At 40.6% G+C, this 19,311-nt stretch overlaps 1 protein-coding gene across 1 annotated transcript in view; it reads right to left on the reverse strand.

The window, feature by feature from the left end:
* Nucleotides 1-14,020, reverse strand: part of Impg1 (interphotoreceptor matrix proteoglycan 1) — a 100,787-nt gene extending 86,767 nt beyond the window's left edge. Inside the window, exons 1-4 of the mRNA XM_059267037.1 lie at nt 13,858-14,020; nt 7,437-7,603; nt 7,154-7,182; nt 3,176-3,240 (exon numbers count right to left, since the gene is read on the reverse strand). Of these exons, the coding sequence (XP_059123020.1) occupies nt 3,176-3,240; nt 7,154-7,182; nt 7,437-7,603; nt 13,858-14,005 (409 nt within the window). The 5' untranslated portion in view covers nt 14,006-14,020. The remainder of the gene's footprint in view (nt 1-3,175; nt 3,241-7,153; nt 7,183-7,436; nt 7,604-13,857) is intronic.
* Nucleotides 14,021-19,311: the final 5,291 nt, after the last annotated feature.

Genomic DNA, 19,311 nt, shown 5'->3' on the forward strand with positions numbered 1-19,311 from the left:
TCATTCCTTTTTATGAATTTTGGTCTTCTACCTCTTTTTTTTTTTTTTGTTAGTTCAGCTGCCATTCTTGTTAACAAACAATAATATATATGCAGTGAAATGAAAAATACATATATATATGTATATATATATATATATAGTTGTTTTTAGCAAAATCTCAGTCATTTGATTTTACCAATAAAGAGTGGGAAGCCAGATGCTCTCACTCAGTGGGAAGTAACTTCCTTTATTTCTCCTGACTGCTTTCGGTTAGATGTCTACTTTGTTAGATATTCGTATGTTTACACCTGTTTTCTCTCTACTTCCATTTGCTTGGAATACATTTTTCCATCCTTCCACCCTATGTCTGTGTTTGTCTTTGTGTTTATTACAGACAACAAACAAAGAGACCTTGCTTTTAAATCCAGTCTGTTAGTATGTGTCCTTTGATTGCAGAATTGAAACTATTAACGCAGATATTATTGAAAGCTGGGTATTAATTCCTGCCATTTTGCTGTGCCTGTAATATTTGGAACCTTCCTAATCCTCCTTTGCTTATTACTATTAAAGTGTGGTTGATTTTTTCCTGTGGCTTCATAGATCTGTTTAGGTCAATGTATCTTGTAGTCCTGCAGTGCTGGCTCAGTGTCCTAAGTTCCTTTAACTTGTGTTTATCATGGAATGTTTTAGCTTTTCCTTCAGTTATGAAAAACAATTTTGTTGGATATAGTAATCTGGATGGGCAGCTATTGTCTTTCAGAGCTTGGAACACATCACTCTATGCCATTTGCTTTCAGAGTTTCTGTCACTTTCCTGGGTTTACTTTTTCATTTGGCTTGTTGCTCCTCTCTTGCAGCTTTCTTTTTCTCTGTGTTCTGCACACTTATTGTTTTAACTCTACTGTTGACACAAGGAGGTTCTTTTCTGGTCTTATCTCTGTCATTCTAATGCCTCCTGTATCTGGACAGTCATCTCTTCCCTATATTTAGACAATTATCTGCTATAATCTAATCGCTTATATTTCCTGTGCTTACACACACACTCACTCACTACTTCTCTTTCTTCTATGTCCATGATTCATAAATTTCATCTTTTAATGGTGTCTCGCATGTTCTATTTGTATTCTTCATTATACTATCTGTCATTGTCTGAATGTTATAATTCATAACCATGCCTTCAAGGTTTGATATTCTGCCTCTTACTTGATCAATCATGATGAGGTGAGTCTTTCCACTGAGTTTTTTATTTGACCTATTGAAATTTTCATTTTCATAGTTTCAATTTAATTGTTTTTAGTCTTTCTTTCTCTTTATTGAATCCTCCATTCTTATAACCATTCTTTTGAATTCTTTGTTTGGGTTTCATCTAACTTACTCTTATTAGAATACATTATCATGTATTTAGAGGAGCCATAGTGCCTTTATTTGATTTTTTAAACTTTAATTTTCATGTTTCATATGTTTCTTCAGTGGGACACATGCATCTGGGATTAGGTCATTGGCTGGATATTTTTATTACTGATAGTTCTTCAGCTGAAGTACTTGGAGTGTTCAGCTGAGGTTAAGTTGTAGTAGGATATTAGTCTTTTCCATTGGACTGTGTATAGCTCAACAGCTAAACCTCAGCCAATGTGCTCAAGTCACTGGGCACAAACTCCAGCAGGACTCTGAGGGTAAATTACTACCTACAGATGCAACTCACACTAGTGGATAGACCCACTTTCAAAACTAGTTCTTTTGGCTGTCCTCATTTTTTCTGTAGTAATGAAGTGGCTGTCAGAGTGGGTAAGGTCAGGACCAAAGCTCCAGCGAAGCCCCTGTGGTTTTCAAAGCAGTCTGAATACTGCCGACTTTCACCTGCAAATCCCATTCCCCTCCAAGCCTTAAAGAAGAGTTTCAGTTTAAGTCTTTACCTAATAAATTTAATTTTGTTATGAAGGTCTTTGACAGATAAAACATACTGTTTTAAAAATATCCTGTTTTAAAAAACAGAAAAACAAATTTTAATGCTATTAGTATTATTGTTTTCTACTGTATAAAAGAAAGCCACGTGAAAGATCTTTTAAAGAAATGCTTCCTGTAAACAATACTTTTCCAAATACGTCTTGATATTAAGAATCACAGGTCAAACTTCATTTATTTAGAAGAGGAATTAACAACTATAAAACTGTTTATTTGTTAAAGAATGTTTTTCACTAATTTTTGTAATTGAAATTGAACTAGTCTTATTGCATTATTAGTTGGAAGTAAGCCTAGAAATGGTAAATTATTATTATTTTTCTTTCTTTCTTTCTTTCTTTCTTTTTTTTTTTTCAGAGCTGAGGACCGAACCCAGGACCTTGCGCTTGCTAGGCAAGCACTCTACCACTGAGCTAAATCTCCAACCCCAGTAAATTATTTTAAATCAGAAGAAATATAAAAACAAAATCACAGCAGCTTTTTCTGAATGTCAGTAAATAAAATGTATTTTCATTGTTTAAAACATTTCTATTTTTTAATATATAGATTTAAAGGAACATCCTTCCCTTGTCTATTTTGAAAATTGAGATGACTCAGCAGCTAAAGTTACTTGCGCTGCAAGTTTGATGACCTGAGTGTGATCCCTGGAGCCCATGTCCAGGTAGAGGAGAGAATCCACTCCACAGTTATCCTCAGACTACCACATGTGCATGCATGCCTGTGCTCACACATGCACACCATACACATACACATACCCACACACTAACAAAATGTTAAAAAACTTAAAGCTAAAACTTTATATTCAGTATTGGAAAATGTTCAATGAGATAGGTGTTTGCCATTTTGGCCAGTAACCTATTTAAATTATAATAACATTTGGTAAAATCCACAAATACAGAAGCTTAGTATTATTTTTCTCCGTAGTGTAGGAGTTGAACTCAGGGCCTCAAGCTAGGTAAGCACTCTCTATTGAGCAATATCGCTAGCCCCAGAAATCAGGTTTCAATTTAGCAATGTTTGTCGAGAAATTAGTGATTTGAAAGGTATTTGGGCTTAAATGTGTTGACCAAACAGTATTTGTTATGCATATAGATATTCCACAATAGAACCCAAACTTCTAGAAAAGAGCAAGTGAATCATAAATTGTACCAGCTTTCATCAAGAGTGCTTTGTAAATACCTTCTCCATTATGGTTTGAATTAACAGTGGGGTGTAGATGAAATAAGATCTAAACTTACCTGTGGATAACACAGGGGCTTTGGTAGGCTCTGACAGTGTCTCCTCTGGGGCTATTTCGTCTTTTCTATTAGCACAAAAGAAAAGAAAGAAGTGGTAAAGAGGAACTCCATGATAGGGAGCCTGCATTTGAGTTCGCCTACACTATATAGCCAAACTATTAGAGAAAAAGCATATTTTAGTCTAGATTTACCTGTTTTTATTACTGAAGTGAGGTTTGAATCTATCTATATCTGTATCTACATCTATATCATTGAAGAAAAATTCAAACCACCTCTTCTAATGGTTATGCTTGACTCCTGGTCTTTCTCTCAGCCCTTTGGCTTTGTGTGGTCTCAGGGGGACATTTCTACAGTAAGCAAAACTGAACTTCATTTGGGTCCTAGTATCCTATTGTTCCATTGCAACACAGTATTCTTGATATAATGGGTGACATAACTGAACATGGGAATATTCCTTCCAAGCCTTAGACTCCTGTGAGTGTGCCTATCCAACAAAGAACTGTTGGAGTTAAAAAAAAAATGGGAGAGAGTTAGTTTCTGAATAGTACAGATTTATTGTCTCTATTCTTTCCATAGTGTACAATGATAACCAGCCCAGAGAGCTGGGGGTAAGACTTCAGATCCATGGATGGCAATGTGGGAGATATTCTAGGGTCAGACCCAAGGTCTCGGTGGCAGGGCTGTCTGCATATTCAGTATCAGCCCATTCTTGATGGGAAATAGGAATTGTGGGCATGATAAGCTTTGGATCTCACTGAAAGTTTTGTTTCTCTAAGTGGCAGGTCCCAGTTGATAGCATCTTCTTTAGTATAATATAAAATTTTCTGTGGTTCATGAAGACAGAGATGTAAAGGAATGATTGATGTTCTGTTCTTACAGAGTTATCTAGATTGGACAGAGCCAACACACCTCTGTATAAGCTTAAATTCTACTGGAATTTGAAATCAGCCATTCTTACTGTTTTTCTGGTATTATGCTATAGGCTTAAAAAATAGCTTTTGTGAAGATGATATTTAAATGTCAAACACTGTGGTATTTATGATTTAAGGAAATTTTCTTTCTTTTTCATTTTATAGACCGTTGTTTATGCTTAGGCCTTCCTCTTAGGACTACTCAACTCTCCTTGTTCCGAGTCATCATGAAAAAGAAACTAAGCCAGAGGAGGAGAGTTATGACAACGGTGGTCACTGCTTAGTTACAGATTAGCGTCCCGGTATGTGCTGCATTCTTGGGTGGCATCTTTATCCTCCACTGTCACTTGTGATCTTTCCTCTAAGCTGGCAATTTGTATTACCCGCCAGAAGCTCCGGTTGGAAATCTGGGTGGGGTACCAGGTTCTTGTACTGGCCTTCATTTCAAAGCCATTTGAAATTGGCAGAATTACGGACTAGTCAGGGGCGTGAAAATTCTCTTTTCTCCTTGGAAAGGTTTTATGTGAAAGAGAAATTTTCCTTTTATCTGCCTTGGCGTCTGAAGCTGCTAGGAATTTGAGTCTTTTCCTCCTCTTTAACAATGCCATGGGCACAGGCAGGGATAAAAAGTTTTTCTCTGTCTGGAAGAGGTGAATGTTCCATAATTTTTTATGTTACTCTATCAAGAATTAAAATGTTTTTGATGGCTTTTCATGTGGGTGCCCTCTTCTCAGCTCTAAGGCTTTTTGAAAGTTGGAGTCAGTAAACCATTGTCCAATATTTAAACCAGCAGAGACTATCTCTGTGTCTTGTGAACAAAGTCAGGAGTGTAGGTCTAAACCTTGACCAGGTTACGTCGTCCTTCCTGGCAATGGCTTGTTGAGGTTGAGTCGGAGTAGCTCAGCACACACACTTGATTAAGAAAACGAGAGACAGCTCGACTCTCTCATACAGCAGGTGTAGAGTATCACATGGGTCCTGCTGCCAGGGGGAGTTGGCACTTTCCCAGCAAAGCAAGAAAAGGAAGGAAATGCTCAGCCAGAAGGTAGGTGCCAAACAAAGTTCAAGACAGGCTGCAGCCTTAAATGGATTGTGAAGATACCTGGAGTGTGGTGGTTTGAATGAACATGGTTCCCATAGGCTCATAGGTTTGGATATTTGGTCTACTGTTGGTAGAACTGTTTGGGAAGGATTAGGAGATGTGCCCTTGTTGGAGGAGGTGTATCACTGAGAGTGGATTTTGTGGTTTCAAAAGCCCAGGCCACCATTACTAGTTAGTGTTCTCTCTCTCTCTCTCTCTCTCTCTCTCTCTCTCTCTCTCTCTCTCTCTCTCTCCCTCTCACCCCCTCCCTCCTTCCCTCCCTCCCCCCTCCCTCCCTCTTTTCCTCCCTCCGTCTCTGATTTGTTCTCAATGATGGGCTTCAAGATGTAAGCGTGTCTCTGTGACTGCTCTAGCACCGTGCCTGCCTGCTGCAGTGCTCCCTAGCACGATGGCCGTGACCTCACCCTCTGACACCGTAAGCCCCCACTAAATGCTTTAAAGAAATAAGTTGCCTTGTTCTTGGTGCTCTACCACAGCAGGAGAAAGGTAACTAAGACAAGAGCTTGGAAGAGAGGAGGATTTGAATAGGTAGAATGGAGGAAGTAGGGTCTTCCATAGAGGAGAGAAAACCCTCAGATCAGAGCCCAGTGTGATCAGGGTGTGCAGTGAGAAAACGGCATGGAGGCAGCAGTTGGATCGTGGGTAGTGTGAGGCCAATTGGAGAGGTCAGTGGACAAGAAGTACGAGTTAGTGTTCCCTTTGCTTCAGTAAAAGGCCTGGGAAGAAACAAGCAACATCAACAGGAAGGTTATTTAAGCAAGACACAGTGGAGTGATTGTTACATTGTGGAAAAACAGAAAGATAAAAATATAGTACCATGTGGGTGGTAACAATGGGTTGGATAGAAGCCAGAACAGAAAACTGTGGAAGGAGCTGCTGGACAGGCCAGAGCTGAACATGAAGGTGATGGTGTTCAGAGACTTTGCAAGTGTGTGTGTGTGTGTGTGTGTGTGTGTGTGTGTGTGTGTGTGTGTGTGTGTTTTGGCTGGTCCTACCCACAAGCCAGAGCCCAAGAGACACCACCGATGCAGTTCTTAACATGCAGCCTCCTGTGCACAGGCTTGGAGTGGAGAGGCAGGAAGTAGGATGTTCAGAAGACCGTGGGGGACAATGAGGGGATATTTTGAGTGGTATCAAATAGGGCTTGACATCCAAAGAAATATGCCAGATTTATTAATCTAGAAGTAGTTATGTTAAAGAGGGAAAAATTAGTGGCCGAGATATCTACTGGGGGCGATCAGACTTGATATTTACCGCCACAGAGTAAACTGTCTGAGCTATAGGACAGGCAGGTTGGCAGCAAAGAGACAAGAAACAAAGTTAACAGATGTGAAAGGCATTTTGAGGTATTTCCTGTGACTTATGTGTCTAAATGGGTATGATTTCATCATGTCATCGACTGCGTATGATTTATGAGTTTGGAGTTTGGCAACAGCATCTCTTCTTCAATCATTTTAGCTAACGCTCTCTCCCCCACTCTCTCTCCATGTAGCTAAATTTTCTTATTTGATATTCAATTCTTGTTGAGGATATAGCTCAGTGCTTCAGTCATTTAGTTTGAGAAATACTAGCACTTTCCAGAATACCAAATGAGAGGTAAAAAATTCAGGTTGCTCTCTGATCATGTTAAGTATTTTCCTGATGTAACTCATAGTTTGCTGTGAGTCCTAAGAATTAAACTTTTAATTGCCCTAGATCCTTTAAGTGAAAATACTCACTAGATGTGTATCACACTGTGAGGAATTCCATTTTCTTACAAACATCTGTCTCAGTCTGTCAGGTCTACCCCCTTTCCCTCTGTGCACTTATCTATCTTGAGTGCAATCTATGCAAACCTTGTCTACCAGAATAACCTAAACAGATCTTGCAGGCTGACAAACCATCAAGGTACAGTAGCTTAGTTGCACTCCATTATATGATCTTTTGAAAGTCAAGAGCATCCAGAATTCTATTTTGGGTACTTACCTCTCAGGGAAGCTTCTCTGTTTTATTCTCTGAAAAAAAAATGATAAAAAGTAATTTTACCCAGAGATAATGCCAACTGAAGAGCTAAAGTCTATTTTCATTCCCTCTGACTTCAACTATACTTCAGCCTGCCTGTGCAATATTATTTTGCAGGAATAAAATTCCTGTCTGTCTTATTAGTGATCTCTAAGTATTTTGTCAAATAACCCTTATGTCTTGGAAACCATTTCAAAGGGGCAGGGGCTGGAGACCTCGCTACTGCTGGGGCATTGTGCAGGCTCACCTGCTGAAGAAGGTCCAGGTGCTCCTGGGAGCTGCTGAAGTTTTTCCCGATGTCAAAGAGGCAGAAGGTCTCCTTCTGGCAGAGGCTGACCCAGTCTTGATATTCCTCTGTGTCTGGAATGCGATCCAGAAAGACCCGATATGCTTCCCACACTATCTCTTGACACACTGTAACACACAGCAGTTAGGGGTGCAGGATGGAAAAGCCCTTTCCCCAAGCACACAGTCTGAAAATATTTTCAGGCTTACATTGACACACTAATCTGCAGGGGTGACAGCCAGTGTTATGTGTCAACTGACACAATCTAGAGTCAGAGAGCATCAAGAAGGGGTTGTCTTGCTACATTAGGTTGACCTATGGGTATATCTGTGTGTGAGGGGGTGTACCTTGATTGCATAACTGAGGTAGGAACAACTCCCCCCACCCCTATAGATGAGGTCATTCAGTGACTGGGATCCAGTAAAAATGGAGAAACTGAGTATAGCACTAGTATGCACACATTAATTCATCGCTCTTTCTCTTGAATATGGACATAATACGGACAGTTTTCTTAAGTCCCTTCTGCCATCATCCTTTTCAAGTCCGTCATCTGCCATGATGAACTAGAACATGGAATTTAGCTGAATAAACCCTTTATCCCTTGTCCTAGTTCGTTTTCCATTGCTGTGATAGAGACCATGACCAAAAGAAACTTGGGGAGGAAAAGGTTTATTTGGCTAACGCATCCCATTCCCAGCCCATCATTGAGGAAAGCCAAGGCAGGAATTCAATCAGGGCAGGAACCTAGAAGCAGGAATTGAACCTAGGCCATAGAGGAGTGCTTGCCTCCCATGACTCACTTATCCTACATTCTTATGTAATCTAGGACCACCTGCTCAAGGGTGGCACTGCCCACGGTGAGCTGGGCCCTCCCACATCAATCATTACTCAAGAAAATGCCCCACAGACTTGCCTACAGGTCAGTGTGACAGAGGCATTTCTTATGTTCCCTCTTCCCAGATGACCCCAGCTTAAATCACATTGACAACAAACAAGCAAAAATAACAACAACGACAAACCCCCCAAACCAAAAAACAAACAAAATAATAAACAAAAACAAGAATCTATGCATCCTTTAAATTGCCTTTGTTTGGGTGTTTTATCACAATGCCAAGGAAAGAAACTAAGACAACAGCCCACGGAAATTAAATCACCTAACCCATTTGAGCACCTAATATGTGCTAAGGGGAAGACAATGGGGTGCAAGGTATGGATGGATGGTCCTCATGTACACATGGGAGCCTGTCACAGGGAGGGGAGGTATCTAATCAAAGCATAAACATAAATTACATAGACTTGAGACTCAGAGATATGTGAAGGAAATGTGGGTGTGGCATTTTCTGCTTCTTGAACTGAGGACACTGGCTAGCTATGCTTGGCAGGTTCTACCACTGTACCCTACTACCTAATCCAGATTTTGTTTGTCTGAAAACTTGATGTCACTGATCAGCTTTCATGTCCCTCCACCCCACAATGCTAGTGATTGAACCCAGAGCTCACCAATGCCAGAGAAGTACTTAACAACTGAACCGCACCCCCCAGCGCAACTCTCACCCGACTCTCAAGAACAGCTTGTTAATCTATTTGTTAAAAGAACTTGATGACTCAATAATCAGAGGGCATGGCAGAATCCACTAGACCACAGAATGATCTGACTCTTACTTTAAATATCAATATTTACATCTCACTGAAAGCAACATCCTTATTAATTATTTAAACTCATGATGGAAAACTTTAGATGTCAACTGAAAAATGTGCCTGGGTTACACAGAGAAAAGTTAGTGTAAGAGGTTAATAAGATATGTTAGCAGACTTTCACAGTCAACAATATCTCTGCTTATTTATTTATTTATTTATTTATTTATTCATTATTTACTTTTGTTTTAGGAATTGGGAATTTAAGAATTTTAGGAATTGAGAGGGAATTAGAACTTTTTGGGGAGAAGTTGACATCATCTGACACTTTCTAAAGAAAAACGGTTGTGGGAGGAACAAGATGAGGAAAAAACAGTTTGGAATCTTACCCCTGTGTATGGCGTCCCACTTGCCAACTGATGCCATGTCCACATTTCTCTACACTTTCTGTTTTAAGAGGCAAAGAGGATTTCAGATCAATAAAAGCCCAGGCCCTTGGCCAGCAGCACCTGACCAGAATCGTCGGGGGAACTAATCTCTTCACTGTAACTCAGAGGCAGGAGGATAGCATTCCGACTACTCACATGCATTGTCTCTCACACTGAGTGAAGCCATAGGAGATCAGGGCAGTAGCCCCACACAGAAAATGTGCTTTGCCACGTGACCTCTCTACTGTCTGCAAAGATCACAGTGCCAGGCCTGACAACCGCAGCATGGAACACTCCTTCTCTCTTCGACACTCAAAGAGAAAATGCAATTGGAAATTTGCAGATTTGTCCAAGCCTGAGCAAATAGTTGTAGGTCCAGCCTGAGCAAACTGACTGCCCTTGCTGACCTCCTAGCCCTCATATTCCATCTGTCTGTAGGGACATGTCTTTTTGCTGTTGCCTTTTCCCCTGCAGTGTACCTGCTAGGTTAGTTCAACCCTCACTGAACTGCCCTGGGAGATACAACAACGCATAAAGGAAACTGCCTTTGAGGCTCAGTGTTGGTGCCTTTCATGGACAATATCCACAAACACCAGGAGGCCATGATTCAACAGTCCCTTCTCATTATCAGATAGGTACAACCTTGAGCACGGTGCTTTTGGTTTTCATTTGTGGGACACATGGTTTTCGTTTGATTTCAGTCCATGTTAAGGCTTTGACAAGTTCTATTCTGAGTTTATCTTACTAGCTATTCCAAGTCGAGCCTAAACTCAAACTTGCAGGCTTCTTAGATGCGTATGTGCATATGTGTTATATGTATGTATGCATGCATGTGTACATTATACATGCACATGCATATATGTCTCTGTGTGTGCATTGTGGGTGTTTATTCGTTTTTCTGAGTCCTCCCTCTGTAGGGCATATCAAAACAGATCTCTGCAGTGTGTGCCCTGTCACGCAGGGAGACCCAGGCTGAATTTTGTTTATGAGACCCATGTCATTCTTTTCTTCCTCCTTTCCTTGTTGGAATTTTCCCCATAGACATCGGCACCTGCTTTTCATAAAGACACCGAGAAGAGAATTATTTATTCTTGAAGCACAAGGAAGTTACTTAAAGATTTGTCTGCCAGGGGCATTGCTGTTTGTAAGGACCATTATATCAAGGTTGTGAAACTTAGGATGTTCAATCACGATTATCAACTTGACTGGATTTAGAATCAAACCTGTAGGCATGTCTGTGAGGGTTTTCTAAACTTGATTGAGGTAGAAGACGTTCCCTAAATGAGAGCAGCACCATTTCATTGGCTCAGGTCTCAGGCTGTGTAAAGGAGAAAGGGAGCAGAGCATGCTGTTTTCTCTGCTTTCCTGATGGATGGGAGAACAATGTGATCAGGCACCTCCTGTTCCTGCTGCAGTGTCTTCCCTGCAGGGACGGCCTGTACCTTCCAAGAGTGAATAAACCCTTCCTCCCTTAAGTGGTCAGGAATTTCATCACAGCAACAAGGAAAGCAACTCGTTAAAAACTAGAACCAATGGGTTTTTTTTTTGAGATGCGCGCGCGTGTGTGTGTGTGTGTGTGTGTGTGTGTGTGTGTGTGTGTGATTGTGTGTGCCATGGGTGTGCGAGTGTGCACGCTTACATGTGTGGAGGTCAGAGGACAACTTGTCGCAGTCAGGTCTGTTCCCCCTTTCTACCATGTGGGTTCTGGAGACTCAAATCACATTCTCAGACTTAGTGGCAAGTCCTTTGCCTGCTGAGCTCTTTCAAAAGCCCCAAATGTGACTTGGTATTGGGACTGAGAGAGAACAAAGAGGGAAAAGGGGGAGAGCCTTGGGCTACAGCACCGTGGGAAATGTGAGGGTAGGTATCTTTGAGGGAGTTTCACTTGAGAGTGCCAGAAACAAACTCTCTTTGCTTGCCTTTGTGCTTTTGGACAGTATCTTAATGATTCCACACAAAGCTCTATATATTTCACTTGTGGTGCTTTAAGCATTGGGAGGTGGGTGGGGTGGGGTAGAGGGGTATAGTTCACTATTTCTATTTGATGTCAGAGTGGGGAGCTTTCTCTCCTGAGTCTGTTGGAAGATGTCAGCAGATCATTCTGTAAAGTCAGTGATGAGAACAGTGAGTGAGTCACTCCATCAAAGGAATACAGCTTTGTGGCTAGCTCTTATTTCTTGTTTCTTTGTGAACCAATTTTTCAGACTTAAGAAACACACACTGATGAATAGTAAAATTTCATATCACCCAGAGGCAGCCATAAAGATAATGGACTGTCATTTGCTGTGGGGAGAAAAACAGTGTTTTGTTTTGTTCAGGGGAACAAGAATGAAAGAGGCAAACCTAATCAACAATAAAGAGCTATGCATTAAAATTCGGAGCTCAAAATTTGGTCATAGCAATAGTGCACCCCACAAATACCTCTGGTGAATTATATGTCAGTACTGCAAATAGTTAGATTTTACAGGAGAAAGAGTAAGCAGTAATTGTGGTGTGTGTGTGTGTGTGTGTGTGTGCGCGCGCGCACACACACACATGCTTCTGTCCATTAACAAACTTTACAGAACTTGCCAGCATCATTATCTGATCAATGTGTAGCCACACCCAGCATAAATAATTCACACATTACTGTCTCTTCCTTGCATTGCTGATGAATGGGATGCTTGCTTCCCATACCCCTCAGCAGGCATTTTACTGAGAAACTTCTGTGAAGAGAATGTGCTAGGATCTCACAGTGTCTATAATTAGAGTTTTCCTTTTGAGTATGATACAATAACTTCCATTTTCCTATGGCTAAGTCAGAAAGCAGTTACCCCTTTACCTTCACATACAATTAGACATGTAGGAACAGAGGGCTTAATGTTTTTGAAGCCCTTAGTCAAAACTGAGTAAGAATTTCTAAAATGAATTGAGTCCCAGCGCCCCTACAGGTGGATGTAGACTTCAAAGAGGTTCTTTGGATGTCAGGACCACAAATGTGTTCTGGACTGTCAGGAGGCCCACTCCATCACAGGCTAGAACTGAACCAGTTGCTACTGTACCCAGCTTTCAACAGAGCAGGAAGATACACATTTTGGCATGGAAACTAACAACACCTGGTGTTGTAAAGGTGGGAAACAGCAGTCCGCTCAACTTTGACGTGCAAGAAAAACTTAGCCCAGAGAGACAAGATACTTGACATCTTTTGTAGATACTTAGAGGACAGAATACCAACTACAAATATATATAATTATTTTAAAGGAGAAGCCATGTGTCTTAGTTAGGGTTTCTATTGCTGTGAAGAGGCACCGAGACTATGGCAACTCTTATAAAGGAACATTTAATTGGGGTGGCTTACATTTTCAGAGGTTCAGTTCATTATCATCATGGTGGGACATGACAGTGTGCAGGCAGACATGGTGCTGGCTACATCTTGATCAGAAGGCAACAGGAAGTGGTCTGAGCCACTGGGCGGTATCTTGAGCATATATGAGACCTCAAAGCCTGCCTCCACAGTGACACACTTTCTCTAACAAGGCCACACCTTCTAATAGTGCCACTCCCTTTGGGGGCCATTTTCTTTCAAACCACCTCACCACACTATGTGAATTCTTAATCCATATTAAGGAATTGAAATGAGCAGGACAGCTGCTGGCAGCTGTGGTTGATTTAACGCCTTAGCGATTTTCAGGAATTGCAAGGTACCCTGCTGTGTTGTCTTGGTAAAAACTGCACTGTGCTTCAGCCTGAAGGTGCAGTAGCACCCTGCACACTGTGGAAGTCATTCATAATTTGTGTCTCCTCTGTACTTCAACTCACCTCCAAGTTTCTAAACTTTCCAAGGGTTTTTTTTTGGGGGGTGGGGAATCAGCAATACATACACTTATTATTGAAAGAGAAAGGTTATGGGCTGTAATGTTCTTTTGAAGAAGAAAAAAAAAAAAGAAATCCTAAGTCATAATCAGCTTCCTGACATTGCAACTATCCTAGGTTTTTTACTTAATAAGAACATTAAAATTCAAGAGTGGACTTCAAAAAACAAAACAAAACAAAACAAAACAATTAAATCCTGTATAGCAAGGCTTTTTTTTTTTTTTTTTGATTATTTTTCCTGGGCCCCAATGGTTCCATGTAGCATAACAAATTATTTTAAATCATAAGCTCTCAGAAACACCACCATTTTGTAGGTTTATGGCCCATTATTCTATTAGACTGATGTTTACAGTTCTTATGGAGGAATAAGAGACCTTGAACTGATTAGGCTGAAGATAATCTGTGGGTTAGCAGCAGAGAGAGGATAAAGAGAACCAAGGGCTGATGGCTCCCACGGCTGTTCTTACCTCTCAGTCTGTAATAAGCTTGAAGACTTGCTAAAATCTGTCTCAAAGACTCCTGTGGACAGATGTTAACAGCTGGGAAAAGCGTTGATCTTTTGGTTCGAAGCTTTGCCAAATCAAATATTCGTCTCATAGTTGACACTTTGTGCATTTTTGTTATACTTTCAATTGTTTCAATTCCTGGGACCTTGTTTATGTTTTTAGTTTCAGAGCTGTGTATTTTAATGGAGGTATCTGTAAGAGAAAAATGGATTTCATGGTGAATATATCCACTCATGTGTACATGCTTCATATGTGGATAGATGAGTGAAATAAACAAAAGCCCTCTGGTTTATGGCATTTCTATTTTGGTACAGCTGACGACTTCAATACCTCAATGACAAGGCAGTTTCAGAAATAAGAGAATAGTATAATGAGCTGGTCAAATATATATATATATATATATATATATATATATATATATATATAATAGCAACATCTCAAATCACCTAGCCTTTAGGAACTGCCAAATATCAAAACCACTTCCTACACATCACTCTGAAACTCACTCCCGACTCAGCACTCAAACCTCTCCAGAGACACTATTACCAAGGTGGAGAATGGTAAAACACTGTGGTACCCAGAGGTGTAGTCCTGATGAGGAGGAAGTGGAGTGCTTCTAAAAACCTCAGAGAAAAACCACAACAGCAAAGCCTTCCTGCCTTTAATTGGCAGCCCTAGAATTTCTGGAGGTCAGGGTTCAGAAGGTAGCAATCTGGCTGGGAGTGTCTTGGGGCACGGGTGGTCTTTGATGGCGTTCACACAGGAAGCTTGGCATTTTATGAGTGGCAGTGGTGGTGGGGGTGAGCGAAGGACAGTGAAGGGTAGAGAACACACTTGCAGAGGACATGTGTTGTGGCGATGGCAGCTGCACATCTGGATCCCTCACCACAGCTTTTGTGCACCGAGTATTTTTTTTTTTAAATTTGGACTTGTCTTTTATCGTGTGTTACTTCACAAAGCCTTTTCTCTTTAGGTGGTTCATATAATTCTTCTTAGTTGATCATTGAGGAGGGTTCTAGGACACATGGGTAACAGTGCCTTTTCTTCCCCATCATTTCTTCCCTTTCACTCTACCAATTAAGGAAGCATGCTGCTGCTCCTTTATGGAAAGTGTTCACACTCACATTAAGATTTCCGCTTGAATGTCTACAGGAATTTTTTTTTTTTTTTTTTTTTTTTTTTTTTTTTTTTTTTACAATATCAGTAATATTGGGCTCATTTCATGTGTCCCTCAAATGATGAAGGAGGCAAATTTGGATGCACTCATACAATGGAAAACAAGTCAGCATTATGATGAAGGAACTACTGAAAAAAGTAAACCATCAGCGAAAATAATTCAGGCACAGCAGAAGAACACACTGCACAGTTCTAGTCCTAAGGAACTCTCTTAGTTTAAACTGTGGCCAAGAATACTGAATACTTGGGCTAGGGGTCAAAGAAAAGGGATTGACAGGTAGAGTTATATATGAATATTTTGGGAGGAAGCAAAGAGTGTGTATTTTGCAACATTTATTAAAATGTACAATTTGTGAAATACGTTTTACTTTTTTATATAGTTGTATCTCATGGCTCAGTGTTTGCTGTATTTACAGAGACACATTTGTACTAAAGAGGGAAGACTCCTAAGCTGACGGGTTACAGAGAAAACCATCAAGCCGAAGTCCGAGCAGATCAGTGAATAGGAGTCCTTCCTTCGTGACTGGGGTGGAAAGAGTCCGGGTGTATTCTATGTCACTTTGAGGAGTCTCACAGAGCTTTTGAGGTCTTGGTCTGTGGTGGCTGACAAAGGCTCTTCAAGAAAGGAGTGTAAGGATTGATTGGCTCATGGAACCACACACTAGAATCAGTACGTAATCCCTGGGAAGCACACAGGTATCTACAATGCCCAAAAATCTCCAGGCAATTCCAACTTCCACTCTCTCAGGTTCTACAAGAGTTCTCCCATCTTGGGTGAGGATAATCCTATCAAACTGGCTTGCCCAATCAGGAGGTTAACAGTATACTCAGTGAAAATGGAGTGCCGGCTGCCCCATTTTCTGTTTTCTGAGCTTTGTGCTCACCTTGTGAACTTTCCCACAGGCAGGATCCCATCAGTTCCTCTGATGGTTGCCAGGAGCAACTGGAGCGACACTCTTCTCCTTGTTGCTGCTGAAGATTAGCTTTTCTCTTACGACAGTCTGAGTTAGGCAGTGTTCCTGGATTGAGACTCATTGCCAAGGGACATGCTATTGTCTGTTGCTGAGTAATCATGGGGGGTGGGGTGGGCTGGGATTACCTGGACCAGCCCAGTATTTCTGAGCCTGCATGGTGGAGTCAGCCTGAGTCAAACTGGTGGCATGGCAAAGTGGAAGGTGATCAATCAATACTGGGGCAAAGATAAGCATTCTCCACCTTTCTCTGGTTTCTTATATCCCATGATCATTGGACACCCAATTGATCTATTTTTTTTTTTTTTTTGCTTAAAACCAGCCACAGAGCTCTTCTCTATGTTAATATTATAGCTAATATGTAAGTCGTAGTCCTTCTCCAATCAGTGCTATGCAAAATCTCTGACACTAGGGAATTTGGACTCCTGTCTAAGGATATTTATTGGGCAGGCCACCCTGACACAACCTGTTTGTTCCCTTTCTATGGATTTCAAATGGTTTAAAGTCAGCAGCAAAAGAAAGGATAAAAGGAATTAAAACATGAAATGTGAATGCTACATATTTCAGTGAAGTAAAAACAAAAACAAAACAAAAAACCCAAAGTGATACCACAAGGGCTAATGAAGTTGTTCTCTGGTGAGGCGGCTAAGTCAAGTAGGATTATGCTTTCCATCACCTCATAAGGGATAATATGGATATCGAGTTTGTAAAGATTCGGTGCACTTTGTTAACTTTGTTTTTTTAAAAAATTTATATAAGTATTTAGTAAAATAGGTAAAAGTTTAATGAGAATCAGTTGATACCTGAGGACTAAAAAAGGTAGCATAAATGACTGGAAAAATATATTTTGATACAAGGTTTCTAGTCCAGGCTGGTCTCGAACCCCCTTTGTATATAGGAGGCCTTGAAATTCTGAGCTTCCTGCCTTAGCCTCCTGAGTGGAATGGCAGGCATGTACCACCACACACGGTTTCTATAAAGTGCTATGAATCAAATCCAGGGCCTTATTCATGCTACATCCTTAATCCCAGAAGACTGGAAATTATTATTATTGTAGTTTAAAAGTATTTATTTACTATTTTAATTTCATGTGTATAAGTGTTTAGCCTGTATGTTTATCTGTGCACTCTGTGTGTGCCTGGTGCCCACAGAGGAGGGTATCAGATTACCTGGAACGGGAGTTAAGGACACTTGTGAGTCATCATGTGGCTCCTGGGAACTGAACCTGGATCTGCTGTAAGAATAGCAAGCACTTCTAACCAGTGAGTCTGAAGTCCCATGGATATTATTTTGAGGCAGAAAATATTTCTTTAAGATGATCCTAAAATGAAAGTCTAGCCTGCACAGTGACGACATAACTGCCATCCGCAGCTGTCTTCAAATGGTGTTTGAAGTTACAAAGAGAAGTAAAGGGTAATGCGATCCTAAGAAAAAGTGAGCAAGCAAACAGCCCCACCCAGGCCCCTTGTCCAAGACCAATGAATATAAGTCCCTACATTCAGTATATTACACATTTGGGAATAATACACAGCCATATTTTTAAAAACTATAGAATAAGCCCCAAAGAGCAACTTTTCTGCTTAGTTTGGGGGACAATCATGTAAGGCAATAGGAAGGATTTATGTCCTCTCTTCAGTGTCTAATATCAGAAGCCCAGCACACAGCTAGCTGTATTAGTAAGCATAATACAGTCCCTAAAAAGAAAAAGAAAAAAATCTCTTTTGAAATTAAAACCAAAGGAACAGAAAGGAGATGTTTTATGTATAAAATATGTTTTAGTAAAAGAATTTGCAAGCAATTTCAAGCATCGACAAATAAATAATTAATGGAACTGATTAAAAATGTGAGTATCAATGATGAAGAGTATTAGTGTTGCCTCTGGGGTGGCAAGTGGTCCTGAATGTGTCTGGGGGAAAGTTGGCACTTGCTATAGTATTTGTAATACTAAACAAAACTACACCAGCTTTTCTGCTTGCCCTGCTCCATGCAATGTCTCCTCTTCCCCACCCCCAGACAAGATCATACTCTGTAGCTCAGGATATCCTAGAATTCATGATCATCCTGCCTCAGCCTCTGGAGCACTGAGATCACAGATATATGTCACCATTCCAGGCCTACACTCTGCTTAGCCCCTCAGAATGTGTGAACCTTCTTGCGGATGCTTCCTCTCAGTTGTTGACTTTCATTGCATTTTATTGAGAATGAGCAGAAAGAGAGGAGAGCATGTAACCTTCCATCCATGAACCTGCTTTAGCTCATTCCTCTATGTGCATGAACGTGCAATGATTCTTCCTGCTATTAATACACTTTCTGGATACTGTGTTTGTTGTCTCCAACTGCTGACTCCTTTTTTGATGCATACTTCTAACTGATGTATAAACTAACACGGTTTCTATGCATATTTTCCAGTAATAAGATAAAAGATAATCTGCTCTAATCTACTTTCCACAACAGAACAGGCCTTACATGAGTGAGGCTTCTTGTTTTAAATGTTCTTTTGGTGTTTTCGAGACAGGGCCTTTCTGTGTAGACTTGGCTGTTCTGGAACTTGCTCAGTAGACCAGGCTGATGTTGAATTTATAGAGATCCACCTGCCTCTGTGCCCCCGCACCCCTGTGCTGGGATTAAAGATGTGCACCACCAATGCCTCCATCCTTTCTTTTATTCTGTTTATTTTGTTTTTGTTTCAATGCTGTGATGAACTCATGAGTGTATTGTACTGTTTGTACTCTGTCTGCTATTACAACTCCTTACAGAGGTGCTGCTATCTCCATAATACAACAGTCCTTTATATATGTGGGCAGTGGAGACAGGCTCAAAGACCATCAACAGATGCTTGAAAACTTTGATAGAATCACACCCTAAACACACTGCATTTTCTACATGTAAATCCACAAAATCACTTATATACAGTGACTATAAGTTTTGTGTTGAGGTATAATAGCAAAACTAGGAAGAATTTCTCTTTCTTTCATAGATCTATTCTTACTGTATGTAGGTCTTAGCAATCTTGTCACATGATTCCTTTTTTTTTTCTTTCCTTAGGTCCAGATATTTTTGTTTGTAGCTTAATGGAAGCCCTTTCTGGACTTTCTTTGCCATGTCTGAGTTACCGGTATCACTGCCCTTGTACTCTGGGGCATTATTAAGTAAAAATAAGTGCTACTTGAGCCTAAGTCCAGGAATATGGCAATTGATAACTAAGAGAGTCACTGACTGAAGGGTAGGTAGTGTAAATATATACAGGGTGGATACTCTGGATGAACAG

This window comes from Peromyscus eremicus, chromosome 7 (genome assembly GCF_949786415.1).
Source record: "Peromyscus eremicus chromosome 7, PerEre_H2_v1, whole genome shotgun sequence".
Taxonomy (NCBI): Eukaryota; Metazoa; Chordata; class Mammalia; order Rodentia; family Cricetidae; genus Peromyscus; species Peromyscus eremicus.